This window comes from Ranitomeya variabilis, chromosome 4, assembly GCF_051348905.1.
Source record: "Ranitomeya variabilis isolate aRanVar5 chromosome 4, aRanVar5.hap1, whole genome shotgun sequence".
NCBI classification, from domain to species: Eukaryota; Metazoa; Chordata; class Amphibia; order Anura; family Dendrobatidae; genus Ranitomeya; species Ranitomeya variabilis.
Genome location: NC_135235.1, coordinates 664,781,094 through 664,806,522, shown reverse-complemented (window position 1 = coordinate 664,806,522; position 25,429 = coordinate 664,781,094). Strand labels below are relative to the sequence as shown.

The 25,429-nt window shown below is 43.8% G+C and overlaps 1 protein-coding gene across 1 annotated transcript in view; it reads right to left on the bottom strand.

Moving 5' to 3' along the window:
- The window catches only part of LOC143767053 (uncharacterized), a 108,737-nt gene that overhangs the window by 37,849 nt on the left and 45,459 nt on the right, over positions 1-25,429 (bottom strand). The window contains 1 exon segment of the mRNA XM_077255074.1: positions 7,688-7,862. Coding sequence (XP_077111189.1) covers positions 7,688-7,862 — 175 coding nt within the window.

The window sequence follows — 25,429 nt, the reverse complement described above, 5'->3', positions numbered from 1 at the left end:
TTCCTGACATCTATTAATAAGAAATGGTCATGCTACAATGCTAGAGGGCTTATACAGAGAGAAAAAAAGTGTTCCCAAATGGTGTATAGCTCATGTACGCCGGCAACAGGACCTTCCAGGGCGCATGTGCAGGTATTCCAGACACAAGAGGTCAAGATTGCTATTCACCAATGTATCCTGGGTCTCAGATAATGTCAGGATGCCTAAAACAGTGCCCCGTACTGGTGCATGCGCAGTACGAGTCCATCGATGGCGAGCGGACGCCTCCGCTGTCACAGCAACAGTCAGTTGCCCGGAGGAAGCGCTCGCAAGGCGTAGCAAATGATGAGATATTGCGGCAGTTTACAATTAATAAGCCACAGCGGGAACCAACAAATGTCACAGCAGGTGCAAAATTATCACCTACAGGGGAAACATATAATGCAAGAGATTCATATAAGATACTGCACATATTTAATATCTTATTAGGAGCTAAAATAGATATAATCAGAATCAATATATATAGTTACAATCTCTCTGCAAAAGCCCCAAATAGGCAGATTAGCATAATGTAGTTACATATATCAGTCAGTGCAATATTGGAGGCACGAGAGTGCGGAATAAAAACTGGGGGTCACAGAACAGTAGATATCACCAGTGGTATACACCATGGTAAGAGGTGTCCAGTAATGCAAAACGTGGCTCTACTCTATGGAGCCAGAAGTAATGTAACAGACTAAAGGTACCTTCACATTAAGCGACGCTGCAGCGATAGCGACAACGATGCCGATCGCTGCAGCGTCGCTGTTTGATCGCTGGAGAGCTATCACACAGACCGCTCTCCAGCGACCAACGATGCCGAGGTCCCTGGGTAACCAGGGTAAACATCGGGTTACTAAGCGCAGGGCCGCGCTTAGTAACCCGATGTTTACCCTGGTTACCAGCGTAAAATGTAAAAAAACAAACACTACATACTTACATTTGCGTCCCCCGGCGTCTGCTTCCTGCACTGACTGAGCGCCGGCCCTAACAGCAGAGCGGTGACGTCACCGCTGTGCTGTACTTTCACTTTCACTTTATGGCGCTCAGTCAGTGTGGGAAGCGGACGCCGGGGGACGCGAAGGTGAGTATGTACTGTTTGTTTTTTTTACATTTTACGCTGGTAACCAGGGTAAACATCGGGTTACTAAGCGCGGCCCTGCGCTTAGTAACCCGATGTTTACCCTGGTTACCAGTGTAAAACATCGCTGGTATCGTTGCTTTTGGTGTCAAACACGACGATACACGCCGGTCTGACGACCAAATAAAGTTCTGAACTTTGTTCAACGACCAGCGATATCACAGCAGGATCCTGATCGCTGCTTCGTGTCAAACTAAATGATATCGCTAGCGAGGACGCTGCAACGTCACGGATCGCTAGCGATATCGTTTAGTGTGAAGGTACCTTTACAGGAGAAATTCCCATATACAGATCCTAAATAACACAACCAAGGCCATCTGTCCATTCAGAGAGTCCAAACGGAAAACCCACTGGCATTCTTTTTGGAGGATTAGTTTAATCAAATCTCATTTTGGCTGACAACCTCTAAAATACAAAAGGAGATAGCTTTGTTGTCACCCTGATAACACTCTCTAATTTGTCTACCAATGGAGTATCCCTTTAATGTCCAATATCTCCGACGGTGTTCACTGATGCTTCTTCATAATTCCCTTTTAGTTTTTCCCCCAAAGTCTAAATTTAGGGACAATCTTACTAGCATTTTGGTTGAGGGTCTGAATACAAAACTAATCTCAAATAATGAATTTATGGCACCTAATTGTCACCATTCCCACTTTTTATGCTCTCTAAGTTCACAAAGGGTTAGACCCACTCAGAGGACGACAAAACCCTAGATCGAAATAAAATTAACATATACTGTAGAACATTGGGTTCTATTTTGTCTCCCAGCCTGTTTACCAGTGATCCCAGAAAGTCCTCAAATCAAGAAACTTGGCTTCATATTAAAGTTTTGTTTTAAATGCGGAGCAAACCGCAGCAAAGCATGTGAACATACACAAAAAGCCAACAACTTTTATTCCACCCACTATACGTAGCTTCATAAATTGTAATACCCCCTATGTTGTGTATCTAATAGAATGCATGTTGTGCAAATTACAATATATTGGATGCACATCTTGTCCATTAAAGATCCTTTCAGATGCAGAGAACCCCACCGCAGTTGCAATACCAGAAGCATCGAGAGATTCGAGACACTTTGCGAACATACTGTACATAAAGGTAATACAACACATTTCAAATTTACTGGAATAGAGAAAGTACAAAAACCATTTAGGGGAGGAAATTATAAAAGAAAATTACAAAACAGAGAATCATACTGGATGCTAGAGACTCCTGTTCCAAACGGGCTTAATGCGAGGCATGATTTAATTACACAGTATTAAATTTACTCTTATTCATTGTATATATTATGCTGTGGAGTCGTTGATTTTAATTGTCTTTTTTGTATATATTGTATACTCACCACATATGTCCGCATAATGATCCCAGAATGACATGTAAATCTGTATGCTCATTTCTTAAGAGACAGACTAATGAGAGATTTCAGGATATTTAAAATCAGCTAGAATTTGTTCCAAGGTTAGATCATGATTAAGACGCAAGTTGAAATGCGTTGATCGCTGGTTCTGCCTGCTAAAGTGCTTCAGTGCTAGATGCCATATGTTGGTTAATTTTACCCACAAGGAATAAAAGTTAATTTTTAGCTACCTTCGCCATTCGTTGGATTTTTTTCTACTTGGATATTGCTGTGGTTGTCTCACCCTCATCCCTGCGTGGCATGGGTCTGCAAACAGGAGGTCTAAACACTAGGTCTGGTAACCTGACTTTTCTCTATTTTTCTATAAAATTAACATACACCCTACTATGAGTAAAAGGCAAAATTACATATAAATAACATAGGCTACTTAGTAAACACAGTTTTTATCAAATAAAAATCCAAAATCCATCTATGCTTTAGGTTCTTGCACTCAGAGCACACAAGGGTGAGGCCTCCCTTCTTTGAGCTGGACATTACGTTAATACAGCCTCCCATTGCTGGGTGTCCACAGTTAGGCCCTGGTAGTTATTTTTTACCTTTTTATTTTACTAAAAACAGTGCTTACTAAGTACTCTGTGTCATTCATATGCACTTTTGTTTTTTACTTATAGTAGGGTATATGTTCAATTAGTTTCTTAAGTTTTGCCTGTGTAATGGCCAGTGTGAACATACTCCTATACATTGCATGTATACCAACTTATACTCCAGTTCATTTCTTTCAGTTTGGCTCCACTTTGAGGACAACCAATAGGGTCAGTTGGAGTAACTGCCATTTGTCAGTACACAGGGATCTAAACAGGCAAGATACTCCACCCCTTTTCTTATTTTGATGCCTTCATATGCCAAGGATACAGCCGATCTCTTGGGGAAATTGGATGGTATGGTCATAGAGAACAATACTATATAGCTTCCATAGATGTATAGGCACAATATAGCAGTATATCCCATAAAGCAGGAATCATGGTGGCTAATTATGTCCTTAAATCCAGAACCATACAATGTAATGAACATAACCAATTTATTTTCAAATTAATTAGATTTATACTTACCAATAACTATTTCCTATTTAAAGGGAAGATATTCCACCAGCTCAGAGGGACCGCAATGGAGGGTCACTGTGCCCATCATATGCAAATCTACTTCTAGGGTGGTGGGAAGAAATGGTAATCTTCCAGGAGGAGCGTGATGGAACTCCAAGATAATGTTCTAGGCTATATATATATATATATATATATATATATATATATATATATATATATATACACACACACTATGTTCCAAATTATTATGCAAATCACATTTTTATCGGATTTTCCTAAATTGTCGGTGCAAATGACAGTCAGTCTAATAAAAGTCATCACCCGATAGAGTATACATCAAATTTTATTGAAGAAACCTCCCAATGATAACAGTATAATCTCCAAAATGAATAAAAACTTAAAATGCACTGTTACAAATTATTAGGCGCAGTAGAATTTCTAAACATTTGATATGTTTTAAAGAACTGAAAATGCTCATTTGTGGAATTTGCAGCATTAGGAGGTCACATTCACTGAACAAAAAAGCTATTTAACTCCAAAACATCCTAACAGGCCAAGTTACATGTTACCATAGGAACCCTTCTTTGATATCACCTTCACAATTCTTGCATCCATTGAACTTGTGAGTTTTTGGAGAGTTTCTGCTTGTATTTCTTTGCATGAAGTCAGAATAGCCTCCCAGAGCTGCTGTTTTGATGTGAACTGCCTCCCACCCTCATAGATCTTTTGCTTCATGATACTCCAAAGGTTCTCTATAGGGTTGAGGTCAGGGGAAGATGGTGCCAGACAATGAGTTTATCTCCTTTTATGCCCATAGCAGCCAATGACTCAGAGGTTTTCGTTGCAGCATGAGATGGGGCATTGTCAGCATGAAGATGATTTTGCTCCTGAAGGCACATTTCTGCTTTTTATACCATGGAGGAAAGATGTCAGCCAGAAACTCTATATACTTTGCAGAGGTCATTTTCACACCTTCAGGAACCTTAAAGGGTCCTACCAGCTGTTTCCCCATGATTCCGGCCCAAAACATGACTCCACCACCTCCTTGCTGAGGTTGCTGCCTTGTTGGGACATGGTGGCCATCCACCAACCATCCACTACTCCATCCATTTGGACCATCCAGGGTTGCTCAACACCCATCAGTAAACAAGACTGTTTGGAAATTAGTCTTCATGTATGTGTGGGCCCAATGCAACCGTTTCTGCTTGTGAACACTGTTTAAGGGTGGCCGAATAGTAGGTTTATGCACCACAGCAACACTACACCTTGAGGTTCGAGGGACTCCAGAGGCACCAGCAGCTTCAAATATATGTTTGCTGCTTTGTAATGGCTTTTTAGCAGCTACTCTCTTAATTCGATGAACTTGCCTGGCAGAAATCTTCCTCATTATGCCTTTATCAGCACAAACACATCTGTGCTCAGATACAGCCTCAAATCTCTTAACAGTACGATGATCACCCTTAAGTTTTCGGGAAATCTCTAATGTTTTCATCCCTTCACCAAGGCATTGCACTATTTGATGCTTTTCAGCAGCAGAGAGATCCTTTTTCTTTCCCATGTTACTTGAAAACTGTGACCTGCTTAATATTGTGGAACATCATTTTTAAGTAGTTTTCCTTTAATTAGAATCACCTAGAAAACTAATTATCACATGTGTTTAAGATTGATTTCAGTGATCCATTGAGCCCTGAGACACAATACCATCCACAAGTTTATTTGAAAAACAACACAATTAAATCTTTATGACACTTAAATCCAATTTGCATAATAATTTGGAACACACTGTATATAGACAACAAGTTCATTCTATGGTTGGAATCCACTAAAGCAGTGTTTCCCAAACTCCAGTCCTCACGGATCCCACAGGTCATGTTCTCAGGATTTACTTAGTATTGCACAGGTGGTGGAAGTTTAATCAAGCCCTCAGGAATTCTCTCAACTGTGTAACACTATGGAAATCCTGAAAACATGACCTGTGGGGTCCGTGAGGACTGGAGTTTGGGAAACACTGCACTAAAGAGTTTAATTCATTTGTTATGTGTCTGAATATCAGTCAAATGTTCAAAGATGTACCAATAAGGTCAAAAAGTCAAAAAATTCAACATAACCTTATACCAAAGTGATAAATCAGCTAAAATTTAACTTTTAATACGCATCTCTAAAACAGACACCACACATAAAAACAATCACCGTACAGCCAACCGTACTGGATACTTGCACCCTGCACAGCAAATGCTGTTTCAAAGCCTACCTACCAGCGGAGGTTGGCACCCTAAACACAAAAAATAAGAAATGGGACCCCCGCTCCTCGGCGGCTCTCCCCGAATCTCCTGGATAACCCTGTGCTGGTGAGTCACATATTAATTTAATTATACAAACAGGAAAAAGAAGTAACAAGAGGATTGCCAGTTAGAGGACTAATAATAAAAAGTAGACAATGATGATGATGGCAATGTGCAATAGGGTGAATAGTGCCACAAAAACAAAGTGATAAGTGCAATTAGTACCTCGCTATGCTGTTCCCTGTTGATGTAAAACTTGCCTGACAGCGGAGGTAGGCACCCTACTTGTCAGCTGTTATGGCGCCCCCGCTCCACGACGACTGTCCCCAAAAGTCCCTAATTATTGTCTAGTAGATCCAGATGATAAACTCACCGGGTAGCCATATATTCAATAACAGCCAGTCAGAAAAACACACACTGTCAATATAGAACAGATGAAAGTTTGATGACACATGGTGATAGTTAACTAGATAACTGTGATAACAGCAAGCAAAAAGAGGTACTTATGGTTTCAGATGCTCTCAGTTACCTCAACGCATTTCACCATATTGGATCATCAGGAGGCTCAAATGTAACGATGCTGCATGGTAGGTATGAATCCAAGCGATGGATCCATGCACATTCTTTTTGGAGTAACAGTCTGTCATAGTTACCTCCTCGAGGGTTTTGATTTATAACATCAATGACACTAAATGAAATCTCAACAATGATGTTGCCTTGGTGTATCTCATTAATATGTCTGGCTATAGGTGTGTCACGTTTGTGCCTTATGTCAGCAATGTGCTCGCCCACTCTTCTCCTAAATTCCCTTATTGTTTTACCGACCTAGTCTTTGGGACAATTGCAGGTTGCCACATATATAAGTCCAGTGGTCTTACAATTAGAAAAGTCACAAAGATAAAATTTCTTGCTAGTAGATGTACTGACCACATATTTGCAAGGTTTCATAAACCTGCAGTTGACAAAGCTACGACATTTGAATAAATCACAGGTTTTCTGGTCCAGCCAGGTACCCTCCAACCCCGATCTCTTGAACAAACAATCTACAAACTATGTACCACGTTGTCTTTAAGGCATTGTCCCTTCCTGAAAGTGACCATTGTTCGTGGTCCAATACTGCCTGCCAAGTCAGGATCAGCTGTTAAAATGTCCCAATATTTATGGACGGATCCCCATCACTCTCTTATTTTGATAGTCAAAGGTACCAATGATCCTAGTGACCTCTAAATTATCAGTGGGGCGTCTCATGTGGGTTTGTAATAAAGAGCTCCTCTCTCTCGAGATAACGCATGGTTACATGCCATCTCGACAGTCCCCCTAGGATACCCTTTTTCAAAAAATCTCTCAGGGTCTGATCTCTAAAAATGAGTTTGAGTTCCTTTTTCCATTGCAACCTTTAACTGCCACGTTTTTCACCTTACCAAAGGTGCATAAGGGACTCAGTCCCATTAAGGGACGTCTTATAGTCTCAGGGTCTGATTCATTGATTCAAAACTGTGGTGTCTATATCGATGAGATACTCCGTCCCTTTGTGCTTGCCCTTCCCTCCTATATTAGGGATACCTCTAATCTCCTCAAATTGGAAGGCATCCATGTCATGAAGGGTTCCTTCTTGGCCTCCATTGATGTTGAGGCCTTGTACAGTAATATACCACATAATTTGGGCCTAACAACTGTTGAACACTTTTTGAAATATAGGGCCGTTCAATGTAGGGCCCACAGTCAATCTGTACTGGACCTGTTACAATTCACGCTTACAAAAAACTTTTTAATCTGTAACAGGATGTACTTCCACCAGCTCAGGGGCACAGCGATGGGCAGTCCCTGTGTCCCATCCTATGCCAACCTGTTCCTGGGCTGGTGGGAGGAAACCATAGTCTTTCCGGATGAACCAAGGTGGTGACATCAACATGTGGGGGTCTGGTACAGATTTATTGAGGACGTGTTTGTTATCTGGCAGGGTACTGAAACAAGCTTAAGTTTGTAAAGGAGTTGAACAATAACTCCATTAATATGAGATTTACATTCGAATTGAATAAAACTATCCTGCCATTCCTTGGTGTTCAGATCCAAAAAAACAGGGATGCTCTTTAAAAACTAAGATCTATTGTAAACCCACAAGCATTAATAGCTTGCTCAGGTGGGATAGCCACCATCCAGAAGCTTTAAAGCATGGTATTCCTAGAGGTCAATTCTTGAGGCTAAGGAGGAACTGCTCTGACAAGGATGTTTTTCTGCAACAATCAGCGGAAATGAAGAGGAGGTTTTTTGAAAAAGGGTATCCTAGGGGGACTGCCGAGATGGCATTTAACCATGTCTTATCTTGAGAGAGGAGTTCTTTATTACAAACCCACACGAGACGCCCCACTGAGAATTTAGATGTCACTAGGATTATTGGTACCTTTGACTGTCAAAATAAGTGATGGGAATCATCAATAAATATTGGACATTTTAACAGCTGATCCTGACTTGGCAGGCAGTATTGAACAACGAACAATGTTCACTTTCAGGAAGGGACGATCCCTTAAAGACAACATGGTACATAGTCTGTTCAAGAGATGGGGGTTGGACCGGAAAACCTGTGGTTTCTTCAAATGTGGTAGCTGTGTCAATTGCAGGTTTATGAAACCTTGCAAATATGTGGTCAGTTCATCTACTAGCAAGAAATTTTATCTTTGTGACTTTTCTAATTGTAAGACCACTGGACTTATATATGTGGCAACCTGCAATTGTCCCAAAGACTATATCGGTAAAACAATAAGGGAATTTAGGAGAAGAGTGGGCGAGCACATTGCTGACATAAGGCACAAAGGTGACACACCTATAGCCAGACATTTTAATGAGATACACCAAGGCAACATCATTGGTGAGATTTCATTTAGTGTCATTGATGTTATAAATCAAAACCCTCGAGGAGGTAACTATGACAGACTGTTACTCCAAAAAGAATGTGCATGGATCCATCGCTTGGATTCAATGGCACCGTCGGGTCTCAATGAGAGTCTCTCATTCGCGTGCTTCTTGTAGCCATGGTTGACTATAATCCAGCTTTTATGCTTGATTCAGGGTCTTTTTATGAAAGAAAATTTCTTGCCATGCTCAGTTTTATTCCCCATGATTAATACAGGGGTTCACAAATCATTGTGATAATCAATGGAATCAATCCTAAGCAATTATCTTTATAAGGTTTATTTTAAACATCTACTTTTCTTCATATATCTTTTTTCTGGCTCCGTGAGATATACTACCAGATAATTTGCTCTATTTACCGTATATACTCGAGTATAAGCCGACCCGAGTATAAGCCAAGACCCCTAATTTTGCAACAAAAAACTGGGAAAACTTAATGACTCGAGTATAAGCCTAGGGTAGAAAACGCAGCTCCATACAGTTCATTATGGCCCCATAAGATGCACCATATAACAATGTGCCACATATAATGCTTCATACAGTTCAGTATGACCCCATAAGATGCTCCATATAACAATGTGCCACATATAATACTCCATGCAGTTCATTATGGCCCCATAGATGCTCCATATAACAATGTGCCCCATATAATGCTCCATGCAGTTCTTTTTGGCCCCATAAGATGCTCCATATAACAATGTGCCACATATAATGCTCCATGCAGTTCATTATGGCCCCATAAGATGCTGCATATAACAATGTGCCACATATAATGCTCCATACAGTTCATTATGGCCCCATAAGATGCTCCATATAACATTGTGCCACATATAATGCTCCATACAGTCCATTATGGCACCATAAGATGCTCCATATAACAATGTGCCACATATAATGCGGCTGCTGCAATAAAAAAAAAAAATTACTCACCTCTCGTTGCTGCCCACTGCTCCTCAGCGTCCCGTCTCTCCGCACTGACTGTTCAGGCAGAGGGCGGCGCGCTGTTGTGGATTCTGTTTGTGGGCTCCCTCTGGTGGTTACTGCTGGTACTGGGTGACTTTGGTGGGTTGCGGCCTTTGGTTTCCACCTGTCCATCAGAGGCTGGGTGTTTCCTATTTTACCTGGCCTTTCTGTCATTCCCTTGCCGGCTATCAATGTATTCAGATGTGCTTTGTTTGGTTCCTGCCTACCTGCTCCCAGATCTTTCAGGATAAGCTAAGTGCTGATTTTCAGTTGTTGGTTTTTTTGTCCAGCTTGCTTATTATGTCTCTATGCTAGCTGGTAGCTCTAGTGGACTGAGGTTCTCCCCATGTGCCATGAGTTGGCACATGGGTTCTTGTAATCTCAGGATGGTTTTTTGATTAGGGTTTTTTGCTGACCGCTCAGACCCCTTTTGTATCGTTCTGCTTTCTAGTTTACAGCGGGCCTCAATTTGCTGAACCTATATATATCATCTCTATGTGTGTGCCTTCCTCTCATTTCACCGTCAATACATGTGGGGGGCAACTATACCTTTTGGGGTTCATTCCTCTGGAGGCAAGTGAGGTCTTTATTTTCTCTGCAGTACTAGTTAGCTCTTAGGCTGGTGCGTGGCGTCTAGAACCAACGTAGGCACGCTCCCTGGCTATCTCTAGTTGCGTTTGTCAGGCGTAGGGCAGCGGTCAGCCCAGGTGCCATCACCCTAGAGCTCGTCCGATATTTTGTATTACTTTTCTTGTCCCTTGCTATCCCTAGCCATTGGGATTCATGACAGTATAGCCGGCCCACAAAGTGTTAATTGTTTGGGCTGAAGCAGGAGAAAAAGAAGTGTTTAAGGGAAATTTTTTTTTTTTTTTCCTTCAGAGTTTTGCTGCCTAGCCCTTAATTGCTGTCTAGCTGCTTCTTACCTCCTCTTAACCCTTGAATGGCTCTGATATTAGCTGTTTAACATGGATGTCCAGAGTTTGGCTTCCAGCCTGAGTAATCTCGCGGCAAAAGTTCAAAACATACAGGATTTTGTTGTTCACACTCCCATGTCTGAACCTAGAATTCCTATTCCAGAGTTCTTTTCTGGAGATAGATCTACCTTCCTGAATTTCAGGAACAATTGTAAATTGTTTCTTTCTTTAAAATCTCGCTCCTCTGGAGACCCTGCTCAACAGGTCAAGATTGTAATATCTTTCCTGCGAGGCGACCCTCAGAATTGGGCATTTGCATTGGCACCAGGGGATCCTGCATTGCTCAATGTGGATGCGTTTTTTCTGGCATTGGGATTGCTCTATGAGGAACCCAACCGGGAGATTCAGGCTGAAAAGGCTTTATTAGCCCTCTCTCAGGGGTATGATGAAGCGGAAATATATTGTCAAAAATTTCGGAAATGGTCGGTGCTTACTCAGTGGAATGAGTGCGCCCTGGCTGCAAACTTCAGAAATGGTCTTTCCGAGGCCATTAAGGATATTATGGTGGGGTTCCCTACGCCTACAGGTCTGAATGAGTCGATGGCTATGGCCATTCAGATTGATCGGCGTTTACGGGAGCGCAAACCCGTGCACCAGTTGGCGGTGTCTTTTGAACAGGCACCTGAGACTATGCAATGTGATAGAATTCAGTCCAGAAGTGAACGGTAAAATTATAGGCGGAAAAATGGATTGTGTTTTTATTGTGGTGATTCAGCTCATGTTATATCAGCATGCTCTAAACGCACAAAAAGGGTTGATAAATCTTTTGCCATTGGTACTCTGCAGCCTAAGTTCATTTTGTCTGTGACTCTGATTTTTTCACTGTCTTCCATTTCCGTCGATGCCTATGTGGATTCGGGCGCTGCCCTGAGTCTTATGGATTGGTCATTTGCTAAACGCTGCGGTTTTAGTCTGGAACCTCTGGAAGTTCCTATTCCTCTGAAGGGAATTGACTCTACACCATTGGCTATGAATAAACCGCAGTATTGGACACAAGTGACCATGCGCATGACTCCCGTTCATCAGGAGGTGATTCGCTTCCTTGTACTGTATAATTTACATGATGTACTAGTGCTTGGTCTGCCATGGTTACAAACTCATAATCCTGTCCTGGACTGGAAAACAATGTCTGTGTTAAGCTGGGGATGTCAGGGGGTTCATGATTATGCACCTCCGATTTCAATCGCTTCATCTACTCCTTCTGAGATCCCTGCGTTTTTGTCTGACTATAGGGATGTTTTTGAGGAGCCTAAGCTCAATTCGCTCCCTCCGCATAGAGATTGTGACTGTGCTATAGAATTGATTCCTGGCAGTAAGTTCCCTAAGGGTCGTTTATTTAATCTGTCACTGCCAGAGCATACTGCTATGCGGAATTATATTAAGGAGTCCTTGGAAAAGGGACATATTCGTCCATCTTCGTCCCCTCTGGGAGCAGGTTTTTTTTTCGTGGCAAAAAAAGATGGTTCCCTGAGGCCTTGTATAGATTATCGCCTTCTGAATAAGATTACAGTCAAGTATCAGTATCCATTGCCATTATTGACTGATTTGTTTGCTCGCATTAAGGGGGCTAGGTGGTTCACTAAGATAGATCTTCGCGGTGCGTATAATCTGGTGCGGATAAAACAGGGTGATGAGTGGAAAACCGCATTTAATACGCCTGAGGGCCATTTTGAGTATTTGGTAATGCCTTTTGGACTCTCCAATGCTCCGTCAGTCTTTCAGTCCTTTATGCACAATATTTTCCGTGAATATCTGGATAAGTTTATGATTGTGTATTTGGATGATATTTTGGTGTTTTCTGATGACTGGGAGTCTCATGTTCTACAGGTCAGGAAGGTGTTTCAGGTTCTGCGGGCCAATTCTCTGTTTGTGAAGGGCTCAAAGTGTCTCTTCGGAGTCCAGAAGATTTCTTTTTTGGGGTACATTTTTTCTCCTTCTACTATTGAGATGGATCCCGTCAAGGTTCAGGCGATTTGTGACTGGACACAACCTACATCTGTTAAGAGCCTTCAGAAGTTCTTGGGGTTTGCTAATTTTTATCGTCGGTCCATTGCTAATTTTTCCAGTATTGTTAAACCTTTGACTGATTTGACTAAAAAGGGTGCTGATGTTGCTGATTGGTCTCCTGCGGCCGTGGAGGCCTTTCAGGAACTTAAGCGCCGGTTTTCTTCTGCTCCTGTGTTGTGTCAACCAGATGTTTCACTTCCTTTTCAGGTTGAGGTTGATGCTTCCGAGATTGGAGCGGGGGCGGTTTTGTCACAGAGAAGTTCTAATGGCTCGGTGATGAAGCCATGTGCATTCTTCTCTAGAAAATTCTCGCCCGCCGAGCGCAATTATGATGTGGGTAATCGGGAGCTTTTGGCCATGAAGTGGGCATTTGAGGAGTGGCGTCATTGGCTTGAGGGTGCTAAACATCGTGTGGTGGTCTTGACTGATCACAAGAATCTCATTTACCTTGAGTCTGCCAGGCGTTTGAATCCTAGACAGGCTCGTTGGTCGTTGTTTTTTTCTCGTTTCAATTTCGTGGTTTCATACCTGCCAGGTTCAAAGAATGTGAAGGCAGATGCTCTTTCCAGGAATTTTGTGCCTGACTCTCCTGGAGACTCTGGGCCTACTGGTATCCTTAGGGATGGGGTAATATTGTCCGCCGTATCCCCAGACTTGCGACGTGCATTGCAGGAGTTTCAGGTGGATAAACCGGATCGTTGTCCACCAGAAAGACTGTTTGTTCCGGATGATTGGACCAGTAGAGTCATCTCCGAGGTCCATTCTTCTGTGTTGGCTGGTCATCCTGGAATATTTGGTACTAGAGACTTGGTGGCCAGGTCTTTTTGGTGGCCTTCCTTGTCTAGGGATGTGCGTACCTTTGTGCAGTCTTGTGAAGTGTGTGCTCGAGCTAAGCCTTGCTGTTCTCGGGCCAGTGGGTTGTTGTTATCCTTGCCCATCCCGAAGAGGCCTTGGACGCACATTTCCATGGATTTTATTTCTGATCTCCCGGTTTCACAGAAAATGTCCGTTATCTGGGTTGTGTGTGACCGCTTTTCTAAGATGGTTCATTTGGTGCCCTTGCCTAAGTTGCCTTCCTCCTCTGAGTTGGTCCCTTTATTTTTTCAGAACGTGGTTCGTTTGCATGGGATTCCGGAGAATATCGTTTCTGACAGGGGATCCCAGTTTGTGTCTAGATTTTGGCGGACGTTTTGTGCCAAGATGGGCATTGATTTGTCTTTCTCGTCTGCATTCCATCCTCAGACGAATGGCCAGACGGAGCGAACTAATCAGACCTTGGAAACTTATTTGAGGTGTTTTGTTTCTGCTGATCAAGATGACTGGGTTGCTTTTTTGCCACTGGCCGAATTTGCTCTTAATAATCGGGCTAGTTCTGCCACGTTGGTCTCTCCTTTTTTTTGTAATTCGGGGTTTCATCCTCGTTTTTCCTCTGGTCAGGTGGAGTCTTCGGATTGTCCTGGAGTGGACGTGGTGGTGGACAGGCTGCATCAGATTTGGAACCAGGTGGTGGACAATTTGAAGTTATCTCAGGAGAAGACTCAGCAGTTTGCTAATCGCCGTCGCCGCGTGGGTCCCCGACTTCTGGTTGGGGATTTGGTGTGGTTGTCTTCTCGTTTTGTCCCTATGAAGGTCTCTTCTCCTAAGTTCAAGCCTCGGTTCATCGGTCCTTATAGGATCTCGGAGATTCTTAACCCTGTATCTTTTCGTTTGGATCTCCCAGCATCGTTTGCTATTCATAATGTGTTCCATCGGTCGTTGTTGCGGAGGTATGAGGTGCCCGTTGTTCCTTCGGTTGAGCCTCCTGCTCCGGTGCTGGTGGAGGGAGAATTGGAGTATGTTGTTGAGAAGATCTTGGATTCTCGTGTTTCCAGACGCAAACTCCAGTATTTGGTTAAGCGGAAGGGTTATGGTCAGGAGGATAATTCCTGGGTGGTCGCCTCCGATGTTCATGCGACTGATTTGGTCCGCGCCTTCCATAGAGCTCACCCTGATCGCCCTGGGGGTTCTCGTGAGGGTTCGGTGACCCCTCCTCAAGGGGGGGGTACTGTTGTGGATTCTGTTTGTGGGCTCCCTCTGGTGGTTACTGCTGGTACTGGGTGACTTTGGTGGGTTGCGGCCTTTGGTTTCCACCTGTCCATCAGAGGCTGGGTGTTTCCTATTTTACCTGGCCTTTCTGTCATTCCCTTGCCGGCTATCAATGTATTCAGATGTGCTTTGTTTGGTTCCTGCCTACCTGCTCCCAGATCTTTCAGGATAAGCTAAGTGCTGATTTTCAGTTGTTGGTTTTTTTGTCCAGCTTGCTTATTATGTCTCTATGCTAGCTGGTAGCTCTAGTGGACTGAGGTTCTCCCCATGTGCCATGAGTTGGCACATGGGTTCTTGTAATCTCAGGATGTTTTTTTGATTAGGGTTTTTTGCTGACCGCTCAGACCCCTTTTGTATCGTTCTGCTTTCTAGTTTACAGCGGGCCTCAATTTGCTGAACCTATATATATCATCTCTATGTGTGTGCCTTCCTCTCATTTCACCGTCAATACATGTGGGGGGCAACTATACCTTTTGGGGTTCATTCCTCTGGAGGCAAGTGAGGTCTTTATTTTCTCTGCAGTACTAGTTAGCTCTTAGGCTGGTGCGTGGCGTCTAGAACCAATGTAGGCACGCTCCCTGGCTATCTCTAGTTGCGTTTGTCAGGCGTAGGGCAGCGGTCAGCCCAGGTTCCATCACCCTAGAGCTCGTCCGATATTTTGTATTACTTTTCTTGTCCCTTGCTATCCCTAGCCATTGGGATTCATGACAGCGCGCACACTAATACGTCATCATGCCCTCTGACCTGAACAGTCACTGCAGAGGACGCGGAAGACGGGGAGGCGGTGATACGAGGAAAGGTGTATATGAAATACTCACCTGCTCCGGTGCGGTCCCTAGCAGCTTCTCCCAGATGGTCTCCGGCGCCGGCAGCTTCTTCCTCTGTTCAGCGGTCACAGGTACCGCTCATTACAGGAATGAATATGCAGCTCCAACCCTATGGGACTGGAGTCCATATTCATTACTTTAATGAGCGGTACCAAGTGCCCGCTGAACAGGGGAAGAAGCTGCCGGCGCCGGAAACTATGGGACACACAGGGACCGCGCCAGTAGCAGGTGAGTATGTGACCGTCGTCGCTCCCCCCTCACCTGCCGACCCCCCCGCCGACCATGACTCGAGTATAATTTTTTTTGGCTGCAAATCTCAGCTTATACTCGAGTATATACGGTATAAGTTTCGTGAAGTCCCATTATGGTTTTGAGGGGTTAAAATATTCTGTATGGCTAATCAACATGCTGATCGTATAGGCTTGCATTCCACAGTAGAACGCATTGGTCTGCGGTCGATGATGTAGTTCCGGTGTGTGCCAGTGAGGGGCTTCGTGTGGAGCACTGTGCAACTTCCGGACATGCGCGGTTGGCGCGCGGGAGCTGCTCGTGTGTTCCAGCTGGACCGCACTCGGTGAGAACATATGAGGAGCTTCCGGCTCTGCGATGACCCAAGGTAAACCCATGTCACTTTTTCACCTATGAGTATCGGTGATCCTCAATGGCGCTATTTTCAAAGAATCTAGGGGACAAACTCCGCTGCTACTAGCAATTACATAATGATGATAATTTTGGGAGGCAATAATGCTTTACCTCTAGTGAGTGAAGGAAGTACAAATCCCTTTTTTGGAGCTATGGGGATATCTATATTTAGAAGGAAGGTGGATGGCTACCATGCAGCATCGTTACATCTGAACCTCCTGATGATCCGATATTGTGAAATGCGTAGCGGTCACAGAGCATCTGAAACCATAAGTACCTCTTTTTGCTTGCTGTTATCAGAGTTATCTAGTTAACTATCACCTTGTGTCATCGAACTTTCATCTGTTCTATATTGACAGTGTGTGTTTTCCTGACTGCCTGTTATTGAATATATGGCTACCCGATGAGTTTATCATCTGGATTTACTACAGTAGACAATAATTAGGGACTCTTGGGGACAATCGTCATGGAGCGGGGGCGCCATATCCGCTGACAAGTAGGGTGCCTACTTCCTCTGTCAGTCAGGTTTTACATCAGCAGGGAACAGCATAGCGAGGTACTAATTGCACTTATCACTTTGTTGATGTGGCACTGTTCACCTTATTGCACATTGCCATCATCATTGTCTACTTTTTTGTTATTAGTCCTCTAACTGGCAATCCTCGTTACTCCTTTTCCTGTGTGTATAATTGGATGAATATGTGTCTCACCAGCACAGGGATATCCAGGAGATTTGGGGAGAGCCGCCGAGGAGTGGGGGCGCCATTTCTCATTTTTGGTGTTTAGGGTGCCAACCTCCGCTGGTAGGTAGGCTTTGAAACAGCAATTGCTGTGCAGGGTGCAAGTAGCCAGCACGGTTGGCTGTACGGTGATTGTTTTTATATGTGGTGTCTGTTTTAGAAATAAGTAAAAAGTTAAATTTTATCTGATTTGTGTCTGAATATCAGCAACATTGACCTGAAATTCAAGCCAGAAATGAGCAGCACAGAGTTGCCATCCCTGGGCCTCACCATTAGATGGGATAGGTAAGGAAATCAGCCACAAAGAGTTTACTCAAATAGGAAAGTCATCGCCCTGTCTTTTCTCAAAAAAGTTTTACTTAAGGGACTATATGTCCGAATTAGGAGAAATTGTTCACAAATTGATGAGTTTAGGATGCAGACAATGGACTTAAGGAATAGATTCATCCAGAGATGGTAGCCCAAAACAACTATGGGTTCAGCTATGTAGAATGCTCTTTATCACGATAGACAATCACTCCTACACACCAGGGAAGAGGGGACAATAAAAGAATAGTAAGGATTATAGCTACATTTTGCAATCAAATCAGGTCTATCGGATAATTCAAAAACATAGAGGTATTCTTCAAGCAGATCCTGAGGTTAGGGATATCATTGCAACTAATCCAGTCCTAGTCCACAGGTTTTATTAAAAAAAAATGAAACAGTAAGGCAGAGGTGTCAAACTGCATTCCTCGAGGGCCGCCAACAGGTCATGTTTTCAGGATTTCCTTAGCATTCCACAAGGTGCTGGAATCATTCTGTGCAGGTGATTAAATTATCACCTGTGCAATACAAGGAAATCCTGAAAACATGACCTGTTGGCGGCCCTCGAGGAATGCAGCTTGACACCTCTGCAGTAAGGTATCTGCCTAGACCATAGAACCTGTGCCACCTTTATATGTGGTGACTGTGGTTTCTGTAATTGGATTAGACACTGTAGGAGATTCACTGGGGCATCTTCCAAAAGTCTTTTATCAAAGGATCATTACCAGGGGAACATTATACTGTGTGTGGTGGGATGGCGGTACTGGGGGAACATTATACTGTGTGTGGGGGATGGCGGTACTGTGGGAACATTATACTGTGTGTGGGGGGAGAAAGAAAGCGTCATTGTACTATGTGAGTAATCTGTTTTTCCTTAGTTCCCGTCTTTCATAGTTGGGTTGTAACTATCAGAGGAAGAGGAACAAAACATTATTGATTCTTACAAGGAGACAAAACAAAAACACCAAAACAGTCTCAGCACTGAAGGGGTTACTGCCCCCCCGCCCAATAATGGGGAACCTCCAGCACCTACCTCCACCTGCAGAGCCGCACTCCACATATATGGCTGTTCTGTGCGCACAGGACCTGTGATGAGGTCACAGGAGGGGAGGAGTCAGGGGTCACATGATCAGGGGCCTCACTGTATGCAGGACTCTGCTGTGCTAGTTGTCATGGTGCTGGATGAGGGGAAGTTTATGTGTGGGGTCAGGAGGGGTTTACAGGGTGGATGTAGCAGAGCCGAGTGTGTACGAGGTGTACGGAGCGGAGCAGTGTGTGTACGAGGTGTACGGAGCGGAGTCGTGTGTGTGAGGTGTACGGAGCGGAGTCGTGTGTGTGTGTGCGAGGTGTACGGAGCGGAGTCGTGTGTGTGAGGTGTACGGAGCAGAGCCATGTGTGTACGGAGCAGAGCCGTGTGTGTGCGAGGTGTACGGAGCGGAGTCGTGTGTGTGCGAGGTGTACGGAGCGGAGTCGTGTGTGTGCGAGGTGTACGGAGCGGAGCCGTGTGTGTACGGAGCGGAGTCGTGTGTGTACGAGGTGTACAGAGCAGAGCCGTGTGTGTGCGAGGTGTACGGAGCGGAGTCGTGTGTGTGAGGTGTACGGAGCGGAGTCGTGTGTGTACGAGGTGTACGGAGCGGAGTCGTGTGTGTACGAGGTGTACGGAGCGGAGCCGTGTGTGTAGGAGGTTCCCCCCTTAGCTGTTCCCCCCGTAGCTCACCCCGTATTACTCTTACATCCCCATGTCTCAGCGCTGAGCTCAGTCCTGATATAGAAGGGTTAATGTTTTTCCCTCTATTGCTAGAAATTGTTCTTATAATTTAGTAGTCTTGTAGTCTCCGACTCGAGGATTTTATACTTCTTATATGAAATGTTTTCAATAGTCAGCAACAACATGTTCTGGGTACATGGTAAATAAAGCATGACCCTGGCTAACGGGGGGGGGGCGGACTACATGACCTACATTGAGATGACACACATTGCTGTGTGTATTCCTTTCCTTGTAAATTTTAGGGGCGTAACCTCTTAATTCGGGCTCACTGGTGATCTGGCATATCTGACTTTGGGTCAGAACGCAAACAGCTACAACAGTCCGGAGGGTCCGTCTCTCTCTCTTACAGATTTGGGGCATTTTGGTAGAAGTCTCTCCCGGTCTTTTACTTACATGGACTCTCAGTCCCGGGGGTCCGGCGGTCTCTCTCTCTCTTACAGATTTGGGGCATCTTGGTAGAAGTCTCTCCCGTAGGCCGGGGTCACAATTACTGTACGGAAAATCGGTCTGAGTCTCCCTGTCGAGAGTCGCACAAGTGTTCTCCGTTTGGTCATCCGTGTGTAATCCGTTTGCAATGTGATGATGCAATCTATGTATCAATATGACATCCGTAATCATACGCGTATGGCTTTACATTTCTCACTGGTTTTCCCCATTGAATTTTATGGCTCAATGGGCTGAAATGTGGAAAGTGTGTGCGTATTTCTTGCAAGTTACACTGATGGTCCGTGTGATGTCCGAGTTTTTCTCGCACCCATAGACTTGCATTGGCGAGACTCGGCCGATATACGCGTACAATCGCAGCATGCTACGATTTCACTCGCACGCTGTATACGCCCAAGAAAAAAAAACGGTGATGAGAGCTGCCCCATAGATGAACACTGGGTCAAGCGCTATGTGATGTTTTCTCACATAACACTTGTCCATATTCTACGGTAGTGTGACCCCGGCCTAACGCGGTAGAAGTCTCTCCTGGTCTCTTCCTTAGGCCGGAGACACACTGGTGCGAGAGACGGCCGAGTCTCGCTGGTTAAAAGCAAGCTGTGGCACCTGCATTCCGGAGCTGAGCGTGCAGCTCCATGTATTGCTATGGAGCCGCACGCTCCGCTCCAGAGTGCAGGTGCCACAGCTTGCTTTTAACCAGCGAGACTCGGCCGTCTCTCGCACCAGTGTGTCTCCGGCCTAAAACAGACTCTCTTACAGATTTGGGACATCTTGGTAGAAGTCTCTGCTGATCTCTTGCTTACACGGACTCGTGTTCCCATTTCCAGCATTATTTGCCCCTTACAACGGGCACAATTCCCCCGCGTGCCCCTTTTCTACACAGTTTTATGTGTGGAATGTAACGTGGGATTTCTCTGCTTGGAGACAAATAGACCCCACACATGAAGGAATTATCACCAGTCACCAGACGTCTACTATATGGCGGCATTACATTTTTCAATGTCCTCTTCTGTTTTTAGGACATTAGAAGGATTATGAGTTTAGCAGGAAATTCCCTCAGTGGATCTGTCTTTTCTATGAGCTGTTATTTTATAAAGTGTCTTTTAGGGGCCAACTATTAGGGCTCATTTCCACTTGCGAGAAACACGTCCGTGTCTCGCATGTGGAAACCAAGCTGTGGCGCCGGCACTTTGGAGCGGAGCGTGCAGCTCCATGTGTTCCTATGTGGCCGCACGCTCCGCTCTGGAGTGTCGGCGCCACAGCTTGGTTTCCACATGCGAGACACGGACGTGTTTCTCTCAAGTGGAAATGAGCCCTTACCCTGCAGTAACTGCTTCACCTCTGGGAGTTTTCATCATTACATTTAGTAAGATTGTTAGAGGGGCTGTCAGGAGCCTCAACTTCAGATGTCAGTGGCCCCAATAACTTTACACCCCCACACAAGCACCTTCATCAGGTATAGATATTGGGTATTGATGACGCGTAGTTGGTGATGAGCGAGCACTAAAACGCTCGGAATTCTAATCAAGCAGGTCGGACTCTCATGCTTGTCTCAAGTACCAAGTATAATGGAACTCAATGGGAAACTCAAGCATTTTTGTAGAAGACTTGTATGTGTTTTTGTCCCTCTTTGCTATGTTATTAGATGTGAAAATATATAGATATGGAGTAAATAGAGGGTAGATATGGGGTAAATGGGTAAATAGAGGGTAGATAGATATGGGGTAAATGGGTAGATAGAGGGTAGATAGATATGGTGTAAATGGGTAGGTAGATAGATATGGGGTAAATGGGTAGATATGGGGTAAATGGGTAGGTAGATAGATATGGGGTAAATGGGTAGATATGGGGTAAATGGGTAGGTAGATAGATATGGGGTAAATGGGTAAATAGAGGGTAGATAGATATGGGGTAAATGGGTAGGTAGATAGATATGGGGTAAATGGGTAGATATGGGGTAAATGGGTAGGTAGATATGGGGTAAATGGGTAGATAGAGGGTAGATAGATATGGGGAAAATGGGTAGATATGGGGTAAATGGGTAGATAGAGGGTAGATATGGGGTAAATGGGTAGATAGAGGGTAGATATGGGGTAAATAGGTAGATATGGGGAAAATGGATAGGTAGATAGATATGGGGTAAATGGGTAAATAGAGGGTAGATATGGGGTAAATGGGTAGATAGGGGGTAGATATGGGGTAAATGGGTAGATAGCTATGGGGTAAATGGGTAGGTAGATAGATATGTGGTAAATGGGTAGATATGTGGTAAATGGTTGTGGAGTAAATGGGTAGATAGATATGGGGTAAATGGATAAAGAGGGTGGATAGATATGGGGTAATTGGGTAGAAAGAGGGTAGATAGATATGGGGTAAATGGATAGAGGGTAGATAGATATGGGGTAAATGGGTATATAGAGGGTAGATAGATATGGGGTAAATGGGTAGATATGGGGTAAATGGGTAGCTAGAAGGTAGATATGGGGTAAATAGAGGGTAGATAAATATGGGGTAAATGAGTAGACAGATATGGGGTAAATGGGTAGATAGAGGATAGATAGATATGGGCTAGATGGGTAGATAGAGGGTAGATAGATATGGGGTAAATGGGTAGATAGATATGGGGTAAATAGAGGGTAGCTAGATATGGGGTAAATAGATAGAGGGTAGGTAGATATGGGGTAAATGGGTAGATAGAAGGTAAATAGGCATGGGGTAAATATATAGCGTAAGTAGATAGAGTAGATAGATATGGGGTAATTAGAGGGCAGCTAGATATGGGGTAAATAGAGAAAAGATAGATATGGTGGAGATAGAGGGTAGATAGATATGGGGTAAATAGTAGGTAGATGGATATGTGGTAAATAGAAGGTAGATAGATATGGGGCAGATAGATATGGGGTAAATAGAGAGTAGATAGATATGGGGTAAATGGAGGGTAGACAGATATGGGGTAAATAGAGGGTAGATAGATATGGGGTAAATAGGCAGAAGATAGATATGGGGTAAATAGATAAGATAGATATGGGGTAAACAGGGTAGCAAGATATGGGGTAGATAGATATAGGGTAAATAGAGGGCATATATGGGGTAAATTGAGGGTGGATATGGGATAGACAGAGGGTAGAAAGATATGGGGTAATAGGGCAGATAGAAGGTAGATAGGTATGGGGTAAATAAACAGAGGGTAGATAGATATGGGGTAAATAGAGGATAGCTAAATATGGGGTGAATAAATAGAAAGTATATATGCATATGGGGTAAATGGGTAGATAGAGGGTAGCTAGATGTGGGGTAAATAGAGGGTAGATAAATATTGGGTAAATAGAAGGTAGATGGATATGGGGTAAATGGACAGAGGGTAAATAGATATGGGGTAAACGGGGTAGGCAGACATAGGGTTGATAGATATAGGACAAATAGAGGGTAAAGATGAGGTAAATAGAGGGTAGATATGGGGTAAATAGATAGAGGGTAGATAGATAAGGGGTAAATAGACAGAGGGTAGATAGATATGGGGTAGACAAAAGGTAGACAGATATGGGGTAAATACATAGAGGTTAGATATGGGGTAAATACATAGAGGTTAGATATGGGGTAAATACAGAGGTTAGATAGATATGGATTAAATACACAGAGGTTAGATAGATATGGGGTAAATACATAGAGGTTAGATCGATATGGGGTAAATACATAGAGGTTAGATCGATATGGGGTAAATACATAGAGGTTAGATAGATATGGGGTAAATGGGTAGATAGAGATATTGATAGATATCTGCGAGATATAGAATTAGTACCGTGTGTGTAGTTTGCTGTACATGGATTAACCTAATAAATGTATTATGTTAATATCAGGAACTTTACTGCTGTTGAGAGACGCAGGAGACAGAATTGAGGAAAATGGACTACATCGAACCTACATGGCAATGTTTTGGGCAATAAATTGGTGAAAGAGGAACTGTCTTCTTTATTTCTGTCTTTTTATGTCTTTCAGGTATCCATTTCTTGACTACTTTGGATTTGTTGGATTACTTTGGACCTGCATGAAATGTATTTATTTATAATAAATTGGTGAGCGAAGGAGTGTATGGAGTCTTTATTTAAATAAATTTTGTGTGTGTGTGTTTTTGTTATCGGGTTATTAGTGATGAGCGAGTATACTCGTTCCTCAAGATTTCCCCAGCATGCTCAGGTGATCTCCGAGTATTTGGATGTGCTCGAAGATTTAGCTTGTGTCACCGTAGCTGCATGATTTGTGGTTGCTACACAGCCTGAATACATGTGGGGTTTCCCTAACAAACAGGCATTCCTCACATGTATTCAGGCTGGCTAGCAGCCGCAAATCATGCAGCGACACAAACTAAATCTCCGAGCACATCCAAATACTCAGGAAATCTCAAGTAACGAGTATACTCGCTCCTAACTACTCTCCATTACTAACCCCAGGGGTTGGTGGCAGCTGTATTTTATGACAAATCACAGCTATCATCTTATCTAAGATGCCATGCAGCCAGACAATCGCAGTAATGCCAGTAGCCAACATGGCTACTGGATTGCCATGTATGGCAGAAAATTCCTGCATGTTTATTGGGTAACAGGTGCAAAACATGCGGGACGGGGACTCAAGCATGGCGCTCCAGCACTCGCGGTACTCGATCAAGTAACGAGCGTATCCAATCACCCCAAATCCCGATTGAGTAGTGGCGAGTACAAAATGACACATAGCGACGTGCAGTGCACGACGCTAGTGTGAAAGTAGCCTTTAATAACGTTATTAACCTGTAGGTATGGGGTTAATCTGCAGGTTCAAAACCATTCTGACATGGTGCGACACCCACCAGGAGAGGCCCACTGCTGTGAGGAATTGAACTTTCTTCCCCCTGGCAACTTTGCTCTGTCATAAGGGAGGCGCTGGCATAGTTTCAGTTGCCGCTGTGTGTGGAACGTGGGGGCTATAACTGCGCCCCTGGCACTCACTGACAGCCGGCACTAATGAGTCAGCTGTCAGTCAGTGCCAGTATCACAGTTACAGCCACCACTCTTTAGACTGCATTCACATCGGCGTCTCCCCTTTGACTGAAAGAGCAAAGCTACCAGGGGGAAATAAAGTTTGGCAGCCCCGTCAGTGGGGCTCTCAGGGCGGGTGCTGCATTCTAACCTGCAGGATAACCCCATTTCTTCAAGTTGATAACATTAATTTACATGACAGGTTCCCTTTAAAGTCTTAGTCTCCTGCTATATAAGGTTCTATGGGCTCAGCATTACGTATGTGTGAGTTCCATGGTGGGCACAGCAGCTTCTCTGTTGTGGTTGATGGTAAATACTTTGCTTGTCCCTGACCACGTTCTTCAGTTTCCTGTCCTCTGACACATTAATGGGGTTTTCTGACTGAATCAGCAGCTGTTTCTCATAGACACTACATTGTGCAATCTATCTGTGGTAATGAGAAAGAGCGAGGTGCATCCATTTTATTTGAGATACACTGAAAGAGGCAAATATAACAACTCTTCATACAGCAGATCTGCTGGTTGTTCCAGATACTTATTTCCACACTTGGGAAACTGACCTAGGAGGTTGGTGCTATGTCCCAGGGTCATTTGTATCTGCTTCACTAAACCTAGTATTGCTACTACATGTACTACTAGATCCTTTATTTTGCGACTTGAAAATTTTGCTTTCCAACTAAAGGGGAAAGCTTCTGAGGATCAGATTTTTGAGATACTAAATTAGAATATCATCAAAAAGTTAATTTCAGTTCTTCAATACAAAAGTGAAATTCATATTATATAGAGTCATTACAGAGTGATCTATTTCAAGTGTTTATTTATGTTAATATTTAGTGATGAGCGCGTATACTCATTAC